This window comes from Hippopotamus amphibius, chromosome 4 (genome assembly GCF_030028045.1).
Source record: "Hippopotamus amphibius kiboko isolate mHipAmp2 chromosome 4, mHipAmp2.hap2, whole genome shotgun sequence".
Lineage (NCBI taxonomy): Eukaryota > Metazoa > Chordata > Mammalia > Artiodactyla > Hippopotamidae > Hippopotamus > Hippopotamus amphibius.
The window spans coordinates 86,449,177-86,467,205 of record NC_080189.1 but is presented as its reverse complement, the minus strand read 5'-3'; the positions used below and the strand labels follow the sequence as shown (position 1 = coordinate 86,467,205).

The following is an 18,029-nucleotide window of genomic DNA, read 5'->3' as shown; positions in this document are numbered from 1 at the left end:
ACGGCTCCCCTGCATCAGCCTCTCCGGCTGTATATGAACAGAGACGGTCATTCTCTTTGAAGGATCAACATCTTCTAAACGCATGTCCTCGCTTACCTGTGAAATTTGGCTTATTCACAACTGGGAAGCCAATTTTCCTTCCATACTTGCTTTCTCCCTCCTTTCTTCCAAGATTCATTTTTTAAAAAGTGCATCGAGCACCAACGGTAGATCCAGCACTCACCATGTTAACTCAGGGAACACAATGGTGAGCACGGATGACAAGGCTCCTTGAAACTCCTAGTCTGGGGGGGGTGTCCGTGCATGTGTGTGCAAGGGGGTGGATACGTACATGAGCGTTTGCAATGGCTGTCACATATGCGAATGCTGGGGAAGCGGGGAGTGCCAAGAGCACGTGAATTGGGATTGGAGGAGTCCTTCCTTCTCCCCGCCTGTGCACCAAGTCAGGAAATGTGCTCCAGGCTGGGACTCAGGGATGCAGAAGACACAGTCTCAGTCCGTGGGCGCTCAGTGCCTAGCACTCACAGGTGATTCTGCTGTACAGTGATTGATGCCGTAGGACGAGGGGATGTCAGGTGCACAGGGACTAGCTGACAATTTAGTTGGGTGGTAGCTGAGCTCACCAGAAATGTGGAAAAACACGTAGGGTGTTGCTAGCCTAAAGAGAGGTCTATCAGTGATGTAAAAATGAAGTCACCTGCACTTAGAAAAAAAATCCCTACACCTGAAGCGAACACCACATTGTAAATCAACTATACTCCAATAATTTTTTTTTTTAAATCCAAGATATTAAAATGGCTATTGTCAAGGTCAACAGCAACCTTTGGTGGCAAATCTAGTGACCTCTTCTCTTTTCTCCTCTCACTCAACCACTTGGCATTTGACTAGCTCTACAAAACGCTTTCTTCTCTTGGCTCCCATGTTGTCATCCTCTGCAGCTTTTCCTACCCGGTCACTGGCCATTTCCCTTCTAACTAAAATGCTGACCTCTCCCTTTCCCAATTCAATCTATCAGCAAGTGCTGTCAGCTACATTTCCAAGAGAGATCTCAGGTTTATCCTTTGCTATCCATCTGCACAGCTATGCATCAGCCCCTGCGAGGTCTCCCAGGCTCCAAGCAGCCACAGTGACCTTCTAAAAGCACAAACCAGACTATATGTCTCTCCTTCATGCAGGGTCTTCCCGTGTCTTCTCACCACACCCAGAATTGAAGCCCAAACTCTGGGCTTTGCCCTACAGTGCTCTACAGTACAGGTCCCACCCACTTTTCTGAAGCCCTCAAACACACCTCACCTGGTGTCCTCTTCCTATGGCTCGATTGTTTTGTTTACATTATTTAACCCACCAGAACATAGGCTTCGAGAAAGCCACACTCTTGTCTTGTTCACTACTGTATCTGCAGCACTAGAACCATGCCTGGCATACAGTAGGTGCTCAATAAATATTTTTCAAATAAATGAATGAATCAAAGCTATGGGACTCTGAAGAAGGTAATCCAAAAGATTCAGCCTTCAAGAAACAGGCTTGAATGAGATTATAAGTAGGTTTTTTTTTTCTTTTTTCAATTAAAGATGAATTTAATAATACTAAAGTTATGAAGATATGAAGATCTTTTTTTTTTTTCTTGGCCGCACTGCGTGGTGTGCAGGATCTTAGTTCCCCAACCAGGGATCAAACCCGTGCCCCCTGCAGTGGAAGCATGGGAGTCTTAACCACTGGACTGCTACAGAAGTCCTGCTATTTGTTTACTTGTAAAATTTTACCCAATTCACAGAAACACGCAAGATAAGGGAATTCCACTGAATTTAGAGGAAATCATCTGCTGTGTGGTGGGGGTGTGTGGTGTCTCATGGATCTGCTTTTACTGGGGATGAACAAGAAACTAAAGGCAAAACTGATGTTGGTACCCACTCCGCCTCTTCTGCAAGCTTGCTTCTTTTTACCCTTTGATATTTAAAGGTCTATCCAAATTCTGTGGCTCTTAACACATTCGCTGTAACTGATTTATTCTTCCCTTCCGACTTCCCTCAAAATTGTGCCCAAGTTCTTCACCTATGCCAAAAGCAGACAAGATCAGTGGTATAGGTTAGAAAGACAAGAAAGAGACAAGGAGCTCAGGGGCCTCCAAGCACCTGTCATTTAGTCCCCAGCATCCTACAAGGGACCAAAACAACCTTTCTGTATGGAAGTTTAGTTACGTTGTTGCAGGGAGTCTGAGATCCAAAACACGGAACCAGTACAGTGGTTAAAGTGATCTAGAATCAGGCATAGGTTGGAATCTGCCATTTACATCAGTCTGATCGTGAGGAAATTTCTTAAATCCTCTGAGTCTCCCTGTCCTTGGGTATGAGACAGGGATAATATGATCATAGCACCTTAGGATGGGAATAGGATTAAATAACAAAAAGCTTAGCATATGTAAGTGCTCACTAAGTACGTTTGCTTTATTATTATTGTTGTTGTTGGTATTTTTTTCTTCCATTACCAGAGGAAAAAGAAGAGCCAGGGTTTGGGACCAGGTCAAGCTGCTATAGTCTAGACACACCTTTAATTCTAATTTGAGGAGCAGCAAGTTCAAAATATTTGATGTGGAACAAAATGCGGTCCTACTTTGTTGTAGATTCTTTCAGTTGTAATGCTTGGTTTCATGAAGAACCATTTGTTAGTCAGTCTGTGATTTTTTCCCCTTAGGGATCTTCTTAGGATCAATTATAGGGATTTCCTTAGGATCTGTCGTATGACTGCACCTTACCAGGGACAATGGAGTTGAAGTAAGAAAGCAGCAATAGCAGACACTGTTTCTGATTGTAAGGGGCCCCAAAGATCTACCAAGCCAGGAGTTCATTCTAGATCAGGGATACATTCATCAAATTAAGGTTAAAAAAGAATCCCGCTAACAAAATTAAGTTTGCACAGATTCACTCGCTCTTGCCAAATCTTATTAGTTAATACTGTCAGACTTGACAAAGAATATGTTCGATGAGACCAATTTCCTTTAATTATTTTATACGTCTCTGGTGTAAATAATCTAGTCTCATAAAAGACAACTCACAATAACAACAACAGAAATTTAATCTCAACAAACAAATCCAACTTAATTGACCAAAACCTCCAGCCCTGCTCTGTGGCAATCTACACCTTCAGAAAGGAAGCTCTGGCAGGATAATTAGCCCAGATAATACCTGGGAAGCCTGGGGACACTGACGTTGGGAGGGACTGACTTTCTCTAGGGCTCAAAAGCACAAATGGTTTGTTTCCTCCTCAACTAGAGGTCACCTGGAGAGAGCCAAAATAAAAAGAACAATTGAAGGAAACCCTGGAACCTCATTAATGAGGCTTCCATGTGTGGCACTGCTGGGCTCTGCTGCTCTTGGTACCCACCCAGAATCGGCATCTGGATGTGCACGGGAGGGATGGAGGTGCCAGCCTGCAGGAGCCAGTCGCTGCCACTCATTTATTTTGCGGCTCAGCCCCTCTGCTTTAGCTCACAGTTCATTAAATTCTACTGCATCACCATCAACATGCAAAATAGCTACTTGAAGGGCATTCAAAAATATAATCAGAAAAGGGAATAAAAAGCCCTCTCTGAGAAAGAGGGACAAAAATTAATCCTCTCTTGTCTACAGAATGACATCTAGGTTCTTTGCTTCTAACATATGTAGACTTCAAGTAGCAGTGACATCCAAGGATTATCTCTGTCTGATGGATGGGGTGTGGGGCCGTATGGTTCTCTGCTTGGAGGGCAAGGACCTAATGTGGCTGAAAAATTCCAAAGGATCTGTGTATAAGGGTGTGTTATTTCTTTTGCCATTTTTTCCCCTTTTTTGATTTTGAGGTGGGAAGGACTGCAACTTCATGGACTTCTGCAATGTATCTTGTTTTATGCTTTGAATATGACTCTCATGGGGAAGTTATCCTGATGACCAGCTCTGTGGAGGTTGAAATAGTAAACTTTCTACACGCTGCCATGTGATTCCAAAGAAGTTCTCTCGGGGCTTAGTGTGCCCATGTACACACACTCATTTGAATGTGGAGGAAAACTTACATATAGAAAAGCACAAAATATATGACAAATGGAGATGTTATATTTTATGGCAGTGGTTTTCAACTGGGGGCCATTCTGTCCCTTAGCGGACACTGGCAATTCCTGGAGACAGATTTCTCTGTCATGACTGGGGGTGGCGGCTGCTACTGGCATCTAGTGGATAAAAGCCAGGGAAGCTGCTGCACATCCTACAACATACAGGATGCCCCCATAACAGAATTATCCAGCCCTGAATGTTAACAGTGCTGCTGCTGAGAAACTATTCTTTATGGTAGTTCATTATGTAAATATACTAGGAGATAAGGACAGAAAAACATCTTACTCCTTTCATTTAGGCAAATCACACAACTTCATAAATGTACAACCCAATTACAAAACCATAGCTTGGATCTACCTATCATTTGCCACTTTATTTACAATAGTTCAAAGTGATTAAACATATGCAACTACTAAAAGTAATAAAAATATTTTTCCATCGTAGGTACCTTCTACTTCCTAGCTTCGAGTTTTGTTAGGCTTTTTTTTCCAGCTGCGACACATGGCTTGTATGTGGATCTTAGTTCCCCAACCAGGCATTGAACCTGGGCCCTCGGCAGTGAGGGCAGAGTCCTAACCACCACACCACCAGGGAATTCCCTAGTTTTGAGCTTATATACAGACTTGTGCACACAGATGGAACCCCCTACACACACACACACACACACACACACACACACACACACACACACACACACACACACACACACCACACACACACACACACACACACACACACACACACCACACACAGAGGATTCTTTTCGGAAAAAATGGCAATAGCACTCTCTCTGGGCTGAGGTTGGGACCCACAGTACTGACACAAGAGCAAGAGTCACAGATGACACCCTCACACTCCACAGTAATCATCAGTGAATATCCTTTGGGCAAGATTTCACTATAAATCTCTGTAGCTTATCACTTGGTTAATGATAGCTTAACTTTTTTTTTTTAAAGCAAACTTTGTTCCACCACTGTGCTAAGTACTTTCCACGTGTGAGTTCCTTTAATTATCACAACGATCTCATGAGATAAACTACGATCCCTTTCTAAGAATGAGACTGAAGCACAGAGAGGCAAAGTAACCTGCCCAAGGTCACACAGCTAATAAGTGGTAGAGCTGGAACTTTAAGCAGACTGACCCCAGAGAGCCTATTGCCAATCACGAGGCTCCTACATCGTGTCAATGCATCAAGCCACAAGTTGGGCTGGACAGCTTCATGGCACAGGGACGCCTGCTGAGTGGGATCAGGTCGCCCACAGCGAGGCTTTTTCTGTTTCCCCCTTTTCTACCACTATGCCTAAATAACCTCATCAACTCACCTAAGGGGCTTTAGAAACAAACGCATTCCTCAAAATCCTAGATCTCCTGGGTAGAGGTTTAAAAAGCATCTAAAGGGCCCTTGTACAGAGGAAATAGACCGAAGGGGCCCACACAGGTGGGGTGGCACAGAAAGTGGCCTTCAGGGAGCCCCACCCCCACACCAAGCAGAGGGTCTCCTGAGCAGTGGGCACGCCTGCTTTTTACATCGGGGGACACCAGCTTGGGGCACAAAGTCAGGAGCAACAGGAAAGCAGCCAGTCCTGGGAGTGGGGCTTCACGTGACCCCCATACCAGAAGGTGGCCAAGGCCGGATGGACCTTGGCAGGGACCCCAGAGAGATACTGGGAGCTTTATGGTGTTTCTAAAGCAGCTGACACTGGGGCCCAATGCGAACGTAAACCATACTCATAAAGGCGGATCCTCAGGACTCCTGGCAATGTAATCATCTTCAGGCCGACAAGTCCTGCCTCCAAGAGTGTGGGAAGCTGAAGATGAATCACAGGCCAGAGTCCGCAGGCTGACCTCCATGCGCACATCCCCCGAGACGGGGCGAGAAACGAAGGCAGGAAGCACTTGACTGAATTGGTTTTCCCATTTTTCATAAGAAACATTCAACTTAATAAAAAATAGCCACACTTTATTGACAATAATAGCTACCCTTTATTTCCTTACTATGTGCCAGGAAACTCTATCTCTGTTCCTCATAGTAACTCTGCAAGGCAGGAACTATGGCCTTCATTTTAGAGGAAAATAAGGCTCAGAAAGGTCATGTAATTAGCCCAAGGTCTCACAGCTAGTAACTCGGATCTGTTTGACTCCAAAATTCATGATTTTTACACAATGGTTTTCACAGTTTCACGTTACTGTCAACCTCCAAAGTCCTCAGAACCAACTGCCTAAATACACACACACACACACACACACACACACACTTTTTTCACTTAACTTAATCAGGCCACTGAAATCTTGAAGGATGCTATGCTCCCATCTCTCTGTGATCCTTAAAATCAGGAGCTGAATCACAGGTGCTGAGAAAGAGCAAGTTTCCAAGAGAATACATAGTCCAGTCCCCTGTCATTTAAAAAGGTGACACGTCCAGGGCCCTAGGGTTGGGAGAGGCCAAGCTGGGATCTGGCCCCCGGCCTGTGTCCCTCCCACTGCACCTTGGCTCTGCCTCCCTGAGCTGGGGCCGGCAGTGATGCGTTCGTTTCTGGGTGCTGGGAATGCAGAGCTGAAACAGCGCATCCCTGGTCCTGAGAGCATCCTAGAAGCCAGTGGATGTGCTGAGACAGTTGACAGATAAGTGAAGTGCACGGCAGAAGGTGGGAGGCCCAGGAGAACAGAGCTCTATGGATACAAAGAGGGATGAATCACATCCGCTGGTGGCCATGGGGAGATGCCACGGGGAGAAGAAGAATGAACCGCTGTTCTGGGTGCACCTGCAGGAAGGCGCCTCTCACCAGTCATTCTGCACCACCAACCCCCGAGGCAGGCAGAGCACCCATTTTACAGACCAGGTGTAGAGACAGGAGGCCACCTGCCCGAGGTCATGCAGTTAATGGGAGAGTCAGGTGAATTGTTTTGTCTGCCTCCAAAGCCCATGTTCTCTCCATTTTAACAAACTTCAGATGCTGTTCTGAGGCGCCCTGGTGGGTTGGGAGGCCAGGAGTAGGCCAGGGAGGTGGAGCGGGAGCCCCCCCACCACTTCAGCCCCCTCGGCTCTGCGGGGCATCTATACGCATGTTGGGGTTCTGCAGATGAGACTCCACTGGAGAGAAAGCTCTGCTGCTAACAACATGGCGTGTGAAGCCCCGTACGAGGGTGTGCTACCTGGCTTCAGGAAGTGAGGCAGCCTTGCAGTTTGGGCTGGGGCAAGAAGAGCATGTGACCCACGCAGCGAGGCAGTGAGGGACAATGGCTAAGCAAGCAGACAAAGCACACACTTCCTTCGCTCTGGAGCAATGCTGCCTGTGTTCAAAGTCAGGGTCTACACCTCAGCTCAGCTTTGTGATCCTGGGCAAGACACTCCTAAGCCTTAGCTTCCTCAAGTTCAAAATGGGGGTCATACTGGCAGCTACTTCATGGGGGTGTTGAGAGGATTATGTGTTCAAAGATAAGGAAAGCACATAGCACAGTGCCTGGCACTTAGCACAGTGCCATTCTCATTAACCTGTTGATTACAGCAAGGCTAGTCATAGGAGGTAAGAGAGCAAAAAAGAAAATGCCATGGCACTATAGGAGGAATTCTCAGGGCGACTAAGAAATCTTCACTGCTGCTGAAGCATTGCTCTGGCTCTGAGCTCTGCCTTGCATTCTCCTGCTCTTGGTAAATGTGGGCTGGGAATCCGTGGGACATGCACCTGAAAGACGAGGGAGGCTTAGGGGCCTCCATCTGCTGAGCTGTGGCCGTGTCCCCATCGCCGCTTCTCAGCTGGGTCAGCAAGAAGCTCAATAGGGTCTGGGCTTCGGGTAATGAGATCGGTAACCCCAAACCCCCAAACTAATTTACTGCCTCTGCTCAGAACAGATGGCCACAAAACCCTCGGCTCTCCTCCTAAGCTCAACTTGCTCTCGCACCAAAAGGCCTAGGATAGAGGGAGGCACATATCTCAGCCGAGCCAAGCCCCAGAGGTCTCTTTCATTGGCGAGATGGGGCCTTGCCTCGGGTGGAATTCTGCAGGGCACAGTGGGGTCCCGGGTCCCTTTTAGGTTCTTTCCATCAAAGACCCTGCAGTGAATTAAGTTCCCAGTGAAAGCTGTGACGGCTCATGGGATTCCCGTCCATCTCACTGGCTGCTGTACCCCAGTGCCCAGAACAGCAGCACATTCCGTGAATGAATGAATGACGATTCCTTTCTGCATCTTCATGAGGAAAACAAAAGCAGGGGCCACAGAGCTTCCACAGGCGCTTCCTGACCCACCAGCTGGGTGGGATCGTCTCTCCATCGCTCCGCTCTTGACTCCCCTACCTGTCACCTCAGCTGGTAGCATCACCACCAGGTCTCTGACTGTCTCCCTGGGAGAGGTTTGGCCTTTTCCCTCCTCCTGGCAGGAGGGAGGGTCATTTGCTACAGAGCACTGAGCAAGAAGATCAGCGCGTGCCCAGCACACGACTTGCTCCTTTTATGTTAGAGCTGGAAGCACCCATAAAAGTCACCACTCGTGGAAGAGACGAAGAAACCAAACCCTGAGACGTTTAGCAAGTATCCCCAAGCCACAGAGGTGGCTGACGGAGGGGCAGAAGACCTGGCCTCTTGACAGAGCTCTTTATATGGCACTTTCTAAGAGCCTCTATGCCTGTGCAGGTCAGAAAGTCTCAGAAAGTGCCCCTGAAGGCTGCATTCTCTTTCTACATATTATAAACACAAACACACCTACAGAATACACACAGGTGCAGGTTTTATATATATATATATATATATATATATATATATATATATATGCAACTATGTAAATGTTTTATACAGTCATAAGTGGTATTAGGATATATATAACTATTCTATAGTTCCAAATACATTTACTGGAAAGCTTAGAAAAGCTCATCTCCTTTTATTTTACACCTATTTATTACAGAATGGTGATAACTGAAGGGCTGGGGGAAAATAAGAAATGCTGAGCATGAGAAAGGGGAAACGTGTAATTTGCAAAAGCGTATTTGGTGTTATAACTGCTTTTTTTTTTTTTAGGCACAATATTTAATGTGCTTTGAAATTTAACAGTAAAGAAGGGCATTCGGATTCTATGTTCAACAAAAGAGAGGAGAGTTTAAACCGAAAGACTGGGAACTACTGTTTTGGAAACCTGCTGGTCCAGTGCCCTGTTTGAAGAGAAGGAAACCTCCACTCAGAGGTTAAGTCACGCCCTGTCTCAGGTCAGTAGCAGTTTACTTGTTCCGAGGGGAGCAGCCCCGTAGGTGTTATCTGTTGGATGTCCACGGTACCTGCGCTGAAGGGTGCCAGCATTTGCTGTGGACCAGCTGAAGGGAATTTCTTACATCAAGGATATAAAAACACAGAGGGAAAGTGAGTTCCCAAACAAGCCTGGCTTTTGTTTAACAAGAAGGATTCTTGGAAGAGGAGAAGCTGAACCTGTGGCTTTGCGACATGCACTTCCTGGGGGCAACGCCCCAGTGGCCCCCTCGCTGGGCCGCCCTGGTCCCACCCCCTCTGTGTGTCAGTGCGGGAGACTCAGTCTGACCCTCTCTCTCTCGGGGAACCAAATGACAGGCTGCAAGGCTGCAGGAGTGGTTCCTCAAGCCACCACTACCCCTCCCCTTTGTCACCTGCAGAGGTCACCACCCATCTACCTAAACCATGGGAGGTTTTGTCTCTGGTGTCCCGGCAGGACTGAGCATTTCGGCAGGGGAACTGCAGCTCCTAAGGCAGGCAGCCGGAGAGCAGAGGCAGAACCCCAGGAGGAATTCACCCACGGCCTTAGGCTAAGACAGACCTAGGGCCAGACCACAGGGGAGGGCTTCTCCCCGATGTCGGAGGTCAGCCAGTGCAGGAGTCCACTTACCGCAGTGGGACTGGAAGACCTGCGGCTTGACGACCTGGTTACAGGCACTGCACACCACGAGGTAGAAGTCGTCGTGTGCTGGGTAGTGGCCAAACAAGTGCATATCTGTGGGGGGAAAGGAAAACAGGTTGTTTGAAAAAGCAACCAAGTCTCAGAAGGTGGCTGGTTTCTTCTTGGAATTTCCTCAAGGACAGTCTCTCAAACAAGACGCGCAAAAAGGCAATCACCTCTACGGAAGGGAACGGTGTGTCCCACAGCAGCTCCCCACTCTCAGGCAAGCCCGTGCCTCGGAGACTCCCTCCCTATTTCCCCTGCAAACAGACGGCAGGGCTGGGCTGCCCGGAATCACATAATACGGGGAGTCACCCTGTCCGGAAAGAGGGCCCCGGGGTTAACTGGGACCCAATGAGACTCTAGTTACTTTAGAATGGAGGGAGCTCCCCCAAACCCATTTCAGCGTAAGCACAAGCCTCTCAGGTGAGTGACAGGGCGAGAAGGCCTGGGGAGAGAAAGAGCTGTCATCCTGGTTCGGCAGGTGCTCAGTTCCCCATCACCTGTGGGAGACGCCAGGGCTTGCTGGCCACCATCACTATCCATTCTTTATTTGGCAAAGATTTACCAAGGGCCTACGTGTGCCGGGCACTGACCATGCTGGGTGCCAGGGATAACTGGTGAACAAGAACAAGGACCCTGCTCTGCTGGAGCACAAAAGAGAAGCATTTACCAGAATCACACAAGTCATCACTTGGTTGTAACTGTGGTACCTACTAAGAAGGAGAGGTTCAGGGTCCCATGAAAGTGTGTGGCAGGTGGACCTAACCTCGTCTCAGGCATTGGAGAGGCTTTCCTGAGGAGAGGTTAGAGAAAGAAAAGGCTGGGGAGGGAGAGGAAAGTTCCAGGTCCGCCAACGAAGGAGATTCTGTGTGTCCGAAGAACCTCTTGGCTGGAAAAGAAGAACAAGAGGGGAGCCCAGAAGCTGTAAGCCTTGTGGACCAAGGTACAGACTTTGAACATGACTTTGAGAACAATGGGAAGCTCCTGAAGGTTTCTAAGCAAAGAAGTGACAGACTCAGACATACACTGTTAGAAGACAAGTTATGTGGCCTACGAGACGCAACCGCATAGGTTCACACAAAAACCTGTCCACGCGTGTTCACTGCAGCATTATTCATAACAGCCCAAGGGTGGAAGCAACCCAGATACCCAGCAACAGCTGAGCACATAAACAAAATGTGATATATCCATACAATGGAATATTATCTGGCCATAAAAAGGAGTGAAGTGCTGACACTTGCTACAATATGGATGAACCTTGAAAACATATACTAAGTGAAAGAAGCCAGTCACAAAAGGCCACATATTATATGATTCCATTTATATGAAGTGTCCAGAAGAGGCAAAGCTTTAGAAACAGAAAGTAGATTAGTGCTTGCTTTGGGCTGGGGGCCCTGGAGGGAATTGGAGGATAACTTCTAAAGAATACAGGTTTCTTGGGGGGGGGGGGGGGGGTGGTGATAAAAATGTTCTAAGATTGATAGTGGTGATGGTTGCACAACGCTGTGAGCATACTACAAACCACTGAATTGTATGCTTTAAATGGGTGAATTGTATATGTGAATTGTATCTCAGTAAAGATGGGGGAGGGTGGAAGGTCAGTTTGGAGGAAGCCGGTGGTCACACCTCCTCGCCCACCACAGGGTGGAGGCAGAACCCTGGAGGGCACTCTGCCTGCCTCTCTTAGTTGACTGGCTCCAGGGCCACTGAGAGCAAGATGGACACAGGAAATACAAGAAAGACAGTCTGCATGAAAGACCGTGCATCACAGACCTGAACTTCCTCTCCCCAGCCCCCCACACCCTCATTTTCTAGATTCAACCTGTGTCTTTACCGAAAACCACCAGACGCACGATGGTTCTCCCAGCTGCAGGGCGAGGCCACAGGGAAGCCGAGTTCCTCTTGGTGCAGAGAAGGCTCATTTATAACCCAACACATGCTTCCAGCGCAGCCCCGATGCTTAGACGGAGATGGAATCAACACATTTGTCACACGGCCGGGAGCCAAGACCCCCGCCCCGGAGGAGGCTGGACTGGAAGGGTGAGAAGGGCCCCCACTGGCGGGTCCCCTCCAGTTCCACGTGCTAGGACCCTGCGCGCCCGCGGCGGGATGCGGGCCAGGCTAGCGCGCAGGCGCACTGAGTCTCTGCAGCATCTGTGGCTCCGGGCGCGGCCTGTCATTTCCTTTCGAGGACTCGCCTCTGTTTCCATTCTGACTAAGACGTTACCGGAGGGGAGCGTTATTAGTCAGAGCCTGGTAGGCGGAGGCCTGTGGAAAGAGAGGCTGAGAGAGAACCCGGCTGTGACAGAGGCCGGCAGCGTGGCCAGGCCCAGGCCAGGTCCATCCAGCGTGTCAGGGACCCTCGCTCCAGAGCCTTCCGGCACGCAGAGGGCGTGCCCGCTCCCACACTGCTGACACCACTCTCGCTTTACTCTTAATTTACAGATTGTTTTTAGAATGTGTATATATATATATATATATATGTATATATATATATATATAGCTTTAAATAACAAAAGTGATCCATGTTCTTTGAGGATACAGTTGAAAAATACAGAAAAGCCAGAAGAAATTAAAAAAAAAAATCACTGGCAACCTTTATTAACACTTTGCATCTCATTTAGATTTAGTCACATTTTCTATCCAGGAACATGTGAAACCAGGAGCTGGCAAGGGCTAAGACGTTTATTTATTCAACTGCATTTCCTAAGCTGCCTTACAGCCTTTCTGCAATAAATCGGGCTATAAAGGAATGAAAGAAATGCATTAACAAAAAAAAACAAAACAACAACATTCGCAAAAGTTTCCTGAGCACCTACTCTGCGCTGGAAGCTGTGTGGAATGCGGAGGCTGAGGGGTAGTGGGTGGGGACCATATCTCTGCACCTCTGCCATGCACACCTGATGACCTGTCCAAGGCCTCTCAGGCCTCCAGCTGACACATTTCAGTATTCCTCAGGAACCTGGAGAGCCCCCACGCCCTACACACATCTCTAGGTTGAAAGTTGAAGGTAAAGGTTAGGCTGGTCAGAGACTGCCCACCCTGAGGGTGTTCTACTCGAGGCCCTTCACTCCAATGGGACTGTTTTTGGTTTCCTCCAGGGCAGTTCCAACCATGCACGTCTGCTCAGAGCTTGTCTCCTGTGGAAACTGAGAGGACCTGCTGGCCTGCTTGACTATTCATCAGTGATCAGACCTTAGAATCTTCTTGACAGGCTGCCCAGGTTCTGAGAGCCTGGCACATGGGAAGCAAGATAAGGCACACAGCTTCTCAGAAGAACCATCGCTTCCCCGGGGGTCAGGACATCTTAGTCAGTATGCTTTCTCTTGGGGATGAGGGAGGAAGGCCAGGGAGAACTGGAAACTACTATGCCTGGCATCATGCTAGGTATCCTATTATTAATTCTCCCCTCCTCCTCAATTTACCACCCAAATAGAACTTTCAGTGCACAGTTAAAAATAAAAATGGTGGTGTGTTGACATGGGCTGGTACCAACTTTCGAGAGCCAACTGTGCAAGTCTCCCAACTCATTCAGTGAGGTCAAGGTGGTAGCTTGAAATCAGCCCTCGTGGGGACTATTTACACCATGGAAATGGGCACTACAAAGGTCTTTCCTTTTCTTTGGAGAGCCACGTTGTTAAACATTTACTGGTGCATCCCTGAACAAAGGTGGGGGAAAAAAGGGAAAAGTGAAACCACCTGTAATGACAGCACCTCAGGATAACCACTGTTGGCATGTTAATATATATCCTCCTAGACTTTATCTGAGAACATTATCTTAGTTAATCCTCATAATTAATCCATAAAGTTGCCATCATCCCACTTTCCAGGCAAGGAAACAAAGGTAAGAGCTCCTATGGTAGTGATTTGTAAAGTAGGCTGAGGTTCCTACTCTAAAGGTTATGCTCTTCCCTTAGCAAAAGGCCACGTCTTTCATGAGAGCAAGATCCCATTTCGAAGATGAAGAAACCACTTTGGAAGGTTTACATGGATGACTAACAGCCTCCGAGAGAGCCACTGGCATTTGCATAGCTCTAGGGTCAGAAGGAGGGATTTAGAGCACAATGCCCTTTGCTGTGCAACCTCAGAGAAGCTGCCTAACCTTTCTGAGCATCCGTTTCCTAATCCATAAAGTGGGGCTCACAGTTCTTGCCTCATGGGGTTGCTATGAAGGCTCCTAAAAGCTGCCTGGCTTTGTATTTTCTTCTTTCAGGGATTCGGGAGAGCGTGTGGAGAAAGCTTTAATCAAGGTCTTCTCCCCTATTTTTCAAAACTAACTCGTTCTCCCCCCAGTGGGAGGGTCTTTGCTCCAGGCAGCACATTCTTTGAATCTCCTTCACGACCCCTCACAGTTGGCCTCCTGGGGAACCTGAGTGCTCCCTCTGACCTGCAGAATTTCCTGTGTGCACATGTGCACCACCGTGCACGTGTGTGGACAGATGGGGGCTGAGAGCCACTGGGAGGACTCTCTCTCTAGGCTGTGGTTGGGCCCTGAGAACACGCGCGCAAAGATGATGGGACGTTGCCCATCATAGTATTCAGCCATCTCCCAAACAAAGCTATGCCTGTCTGTTTTGCCCCATTTTCCCCCTGCAAATGAATCAAGTGTAGATCAGACAGACCAGATAGTACCACCAAGGCATTATCACACAGGTGACCTTAGTCGTCCTCCTGGCCTGGTAGTGGGCAGGGTGGGAGCAAGCGCCATAGCTCCACTTTGCGGATGGTGAAACAGAGATACTCTTGCTTCCAGGTCAGTATTTTTTGTTTTTTTACCTCAACCCACCATACACACACACACACACACACACACACACACACACACACACACACATACCTATCTTTATCTATCGATCTATCTATCTACCCACCCATCTATCTATCCATCATCTATCATTGGAACATGTACATTACACTCTGATATGTTCTGATCTACTCATTTCCTTTTATTTTATTCTATTCTATTTCATTGAAAAACATGCTGAGAGATCTTGCAATTAATTTCATGACCCTTTAATGGGTCACAACTCAAAGTTTGAAAAACACTCTTCAAGGCACTTCACTGAGTTAGGGGCTGAGAGTTAACTGGTTTAGAGAGGTGAGAGCTGGTCTTCAGTGCTCATCTGGGAGTCTGAAGCCAAGAACTGAATCATTTGTGCCGCACCAGCTCACAGGAGCTGATCCTCTCTCTTCCTAACTCTGCATTCAGTGGGCATGTCAGTGGCCTGAATCAGCCAAGGTGGGAGTCCTTACACCACAGGAATCAGCACCCACTATGAACCAGGGCTGCTTCTCCAGGGCAGCTGGCTGTGAAACATTTCCCAGCACACCGCTGACAAGCACCAGCTCGGGCATCACTTTTCCCTGGAGCGATTTCCCTAGTTACAGAAATGGAGAAACTCACATTTGTCATCTACCACACTGGATGCAGAAAGGCGTTCATGAACTTGGGAGGAAATCATTATACTAATATAAAACCATGGTAATGGTACTGACCATCCGCCCACAGCAGAGCCAGGTAAACATGCTGCTCACTCTCTGTATCAAATGAACACGGAAAGGCTATGCGTCCTCCAGCTCTGCTGGTGAGAAGCAGGCTGGGGGTGGGGAAGCGGGGATGAGGGAGTGGAGAATTAAGTTCTTTTCAATGTCTGTCAATTTAATGCTTACTCTTTAAGGGTTATGCATGGAGATTATTCACAGATTAGGCTCAGCGTATTAAATTAATGCTGCTTATACACGGATCACACACAGGCTCTTCTCGGTGCCCCTGTGAAGCAGGTAGTCCTTTACTTCTTCCCTTCCTTAACTTCTGGTGGAATTCTCATCTGCAGCAGCCACTCGTCAATGGCATTCATGTTATCGCCTTCGTCTGGCATCCTCGGCCTGCCTCCCGACAGCACTTAGGTTCCCGCAGGCCTCATCTGGCTCTCACAGCTTCACCTCCCCTGAACACCCCCCCGCCCCACCCCTCTGCCCCTCTCATCTCCCAGATGGCAGAAGAGGGACGGAGGGGACAGAACCCAGCTGGGGTGGAAGAAGAGACACTGTTTAGGACACCAGATGGTTCCTATGAAGGTAGAATAATAACTCTGAGGTTCTGGTGTAGTTGATGACCTGTTTCTTAAGTCACTACTGCAAAAGAAATTGGCAGAATGGGGGCAGCATTTTGTAAACGGCTTTCTGAGGGGAATACTTCCGACAAGCAAAGTTGTGAGTGTATAAACTTTCCTTTATATCCAGTATTCATTTCGTGAAAACGGCTGCAGCAAAGGAAAAGGCAGGGTGCCACGTCCAATTTGCTATTTGTACAGGACTCGCTTCTAAGATGGGAAGGCAGCTGGTTTTGTGGCTTCAGGATCACACTGGATGCTGTGTGCTTTTGATTTGCTCCTGGACACCTTCCAAAGCTCGAGACTTGGGCATTACGAAGCAACAACTGGTGAGAGCGCTAAAGATGAAAACCTTAAAGAGTGATTCCTTCCCTTTGCAAGTGGGAATGCCAAGTCAAGCACAGTCTGCACAGAGAAGCAGCTAGAAGGAGACTGGCTTTGAAGGCCGGGGGACAGCTGATCAGCAACCGGGGATCACTACAGAAGATCTCACAGTGGGAAAAGGAAGACAGCAAAGCAGACAACTTTGAATGTTAGTTTCTTAAAAAAAAAAGCCCCAGAAAATGGCCTCAGGTTTCCCCCAAAGTCTTTTCCAGGGTTGTGAAACCACCCTGGTTGCTATAGGAATTATGAAAATGTCAAGGTAGCATATGCTTCTAGTATAACAACCATTTCATATACTTTTAAAATTAGACTTCCCTTTTGAACTGACTCTAAAAAAACAATGTCATGAAAAACACTGAGATTATGTGACTTCCCCACACTGAGCCACCTCCAGGAAGGTAAACGTGAGCCTCTGCCCGTGGTGGGTGACAGATCCACAGGCCGTGGTGGGACCTACGGATACAACAGCCTGTGATGATGGCTGGAGAGCGGGTGCTACTGGACTTCCTTGGAAAACTACCAAAAAGAGGAGCTTGGCTGGCAGTGGTTTTGATTTGTGGGCTTCCACTTACATAAACTCAGACAGGGGAGATGACTGGGAAGAACAGTAACCGCGGTTCAAGGACACACACGGCTGCCTCCAGGCAGATTCACATCCGGACACGGGTGCCACTCAGGAGAAGCACCTTTCACCCCCAGAAAGGCGGGTCCTAAAGGCCTTCCTTTCTCCCATGAATCTTAATACGCTCATTATACAGTTTTTATTAATGTGTCTTTTCTCTCTGCTAGTGGAATGTTCAGCTGCACCTTAATCACTTATGTCAAATGGAAAGCATGAGTGGGGGGAACCTTTCTCCTTTACTCTGAGAGCGTGATTCTCTGTGTTCCCCAACTCCCAAATCTCCTTAAAGTCACAGAACAAAACAATCTGGGGTCTTCAAAGCAATGACCTCTGACACCTCCCACTCCTCCAGCAGAATGCTGAACTCCCCTCGAGGAAAATTCAACAACAACAACAAAAAAAAAAGCGGTCACTTTCCGTTTTTCAGATCTCTGAAAACCCAGGGCCCGACTGTGAGAGCTTCAAAAACAATGAAATCTGGAAACGGAAACTGAAACAGGAGGACCAGAAAAGCAAGCAGCAAGCAGTGCAGGCGGGCGGGCTCCACAGCATCAATGAGGGAGGGTGGCAGGCACAGGGCCTTTCTTCTCTTACAAACCAAGGACTCAAAAGCCCCAGCCTCCTCTTGTTGAGGCTGGGCCACCAGGCGCTCCCTCGCAAGGCTGGAGCCTGCAGCGAGGCCTGGAGCAGGTGGAAGCTCCCGCTCTGCTGCCTGAACCGTCTCCTCCCAGCCCCAACCCACCCACAAACCCCAACCCGCCCACACGGCCACACGAAACAGCCCATCCCTCCCTCTGCAGGAAAAGGGCCTTTACAGACACGCACGCACGGTGTATCGAGACCCGCGGGCTGCACAGGGCCCCGGGGGTCCTCCAGGCCAGCTCCTCCCCTCAGCCGCCACTCAGAGCCCGCAGTACAACGAAGGGAGAGAGA

General features: G+C 48.2%; 1 protein-coding gene across 8 annotated transcripts in view; it reads right to left on the bottom strand.

Moving 5' to 3' along the window:
* ATXN7L1 (ataxin 7 like 1) overlaps nt 1-18,029 on the bottom strand; it is a 226,452-nt gene that overhangs the window by 132,093 nt on the left and 76,330 nt on the right. For all 8 annotated transcript variants that reach the window (XM_057733552.1, XM_057733560.1, XM_057733550.1 and 5 more), the window contains one exon: nt 9,924-10,028. In XM_057733552.1, coding sequence (XP_057589535.1) covers nt 9,924-10,028 — 105 coding nt within the window. The remainder of the gene's footprint in view (nt 1-9,923; nt 10,029-18,029) is intronic.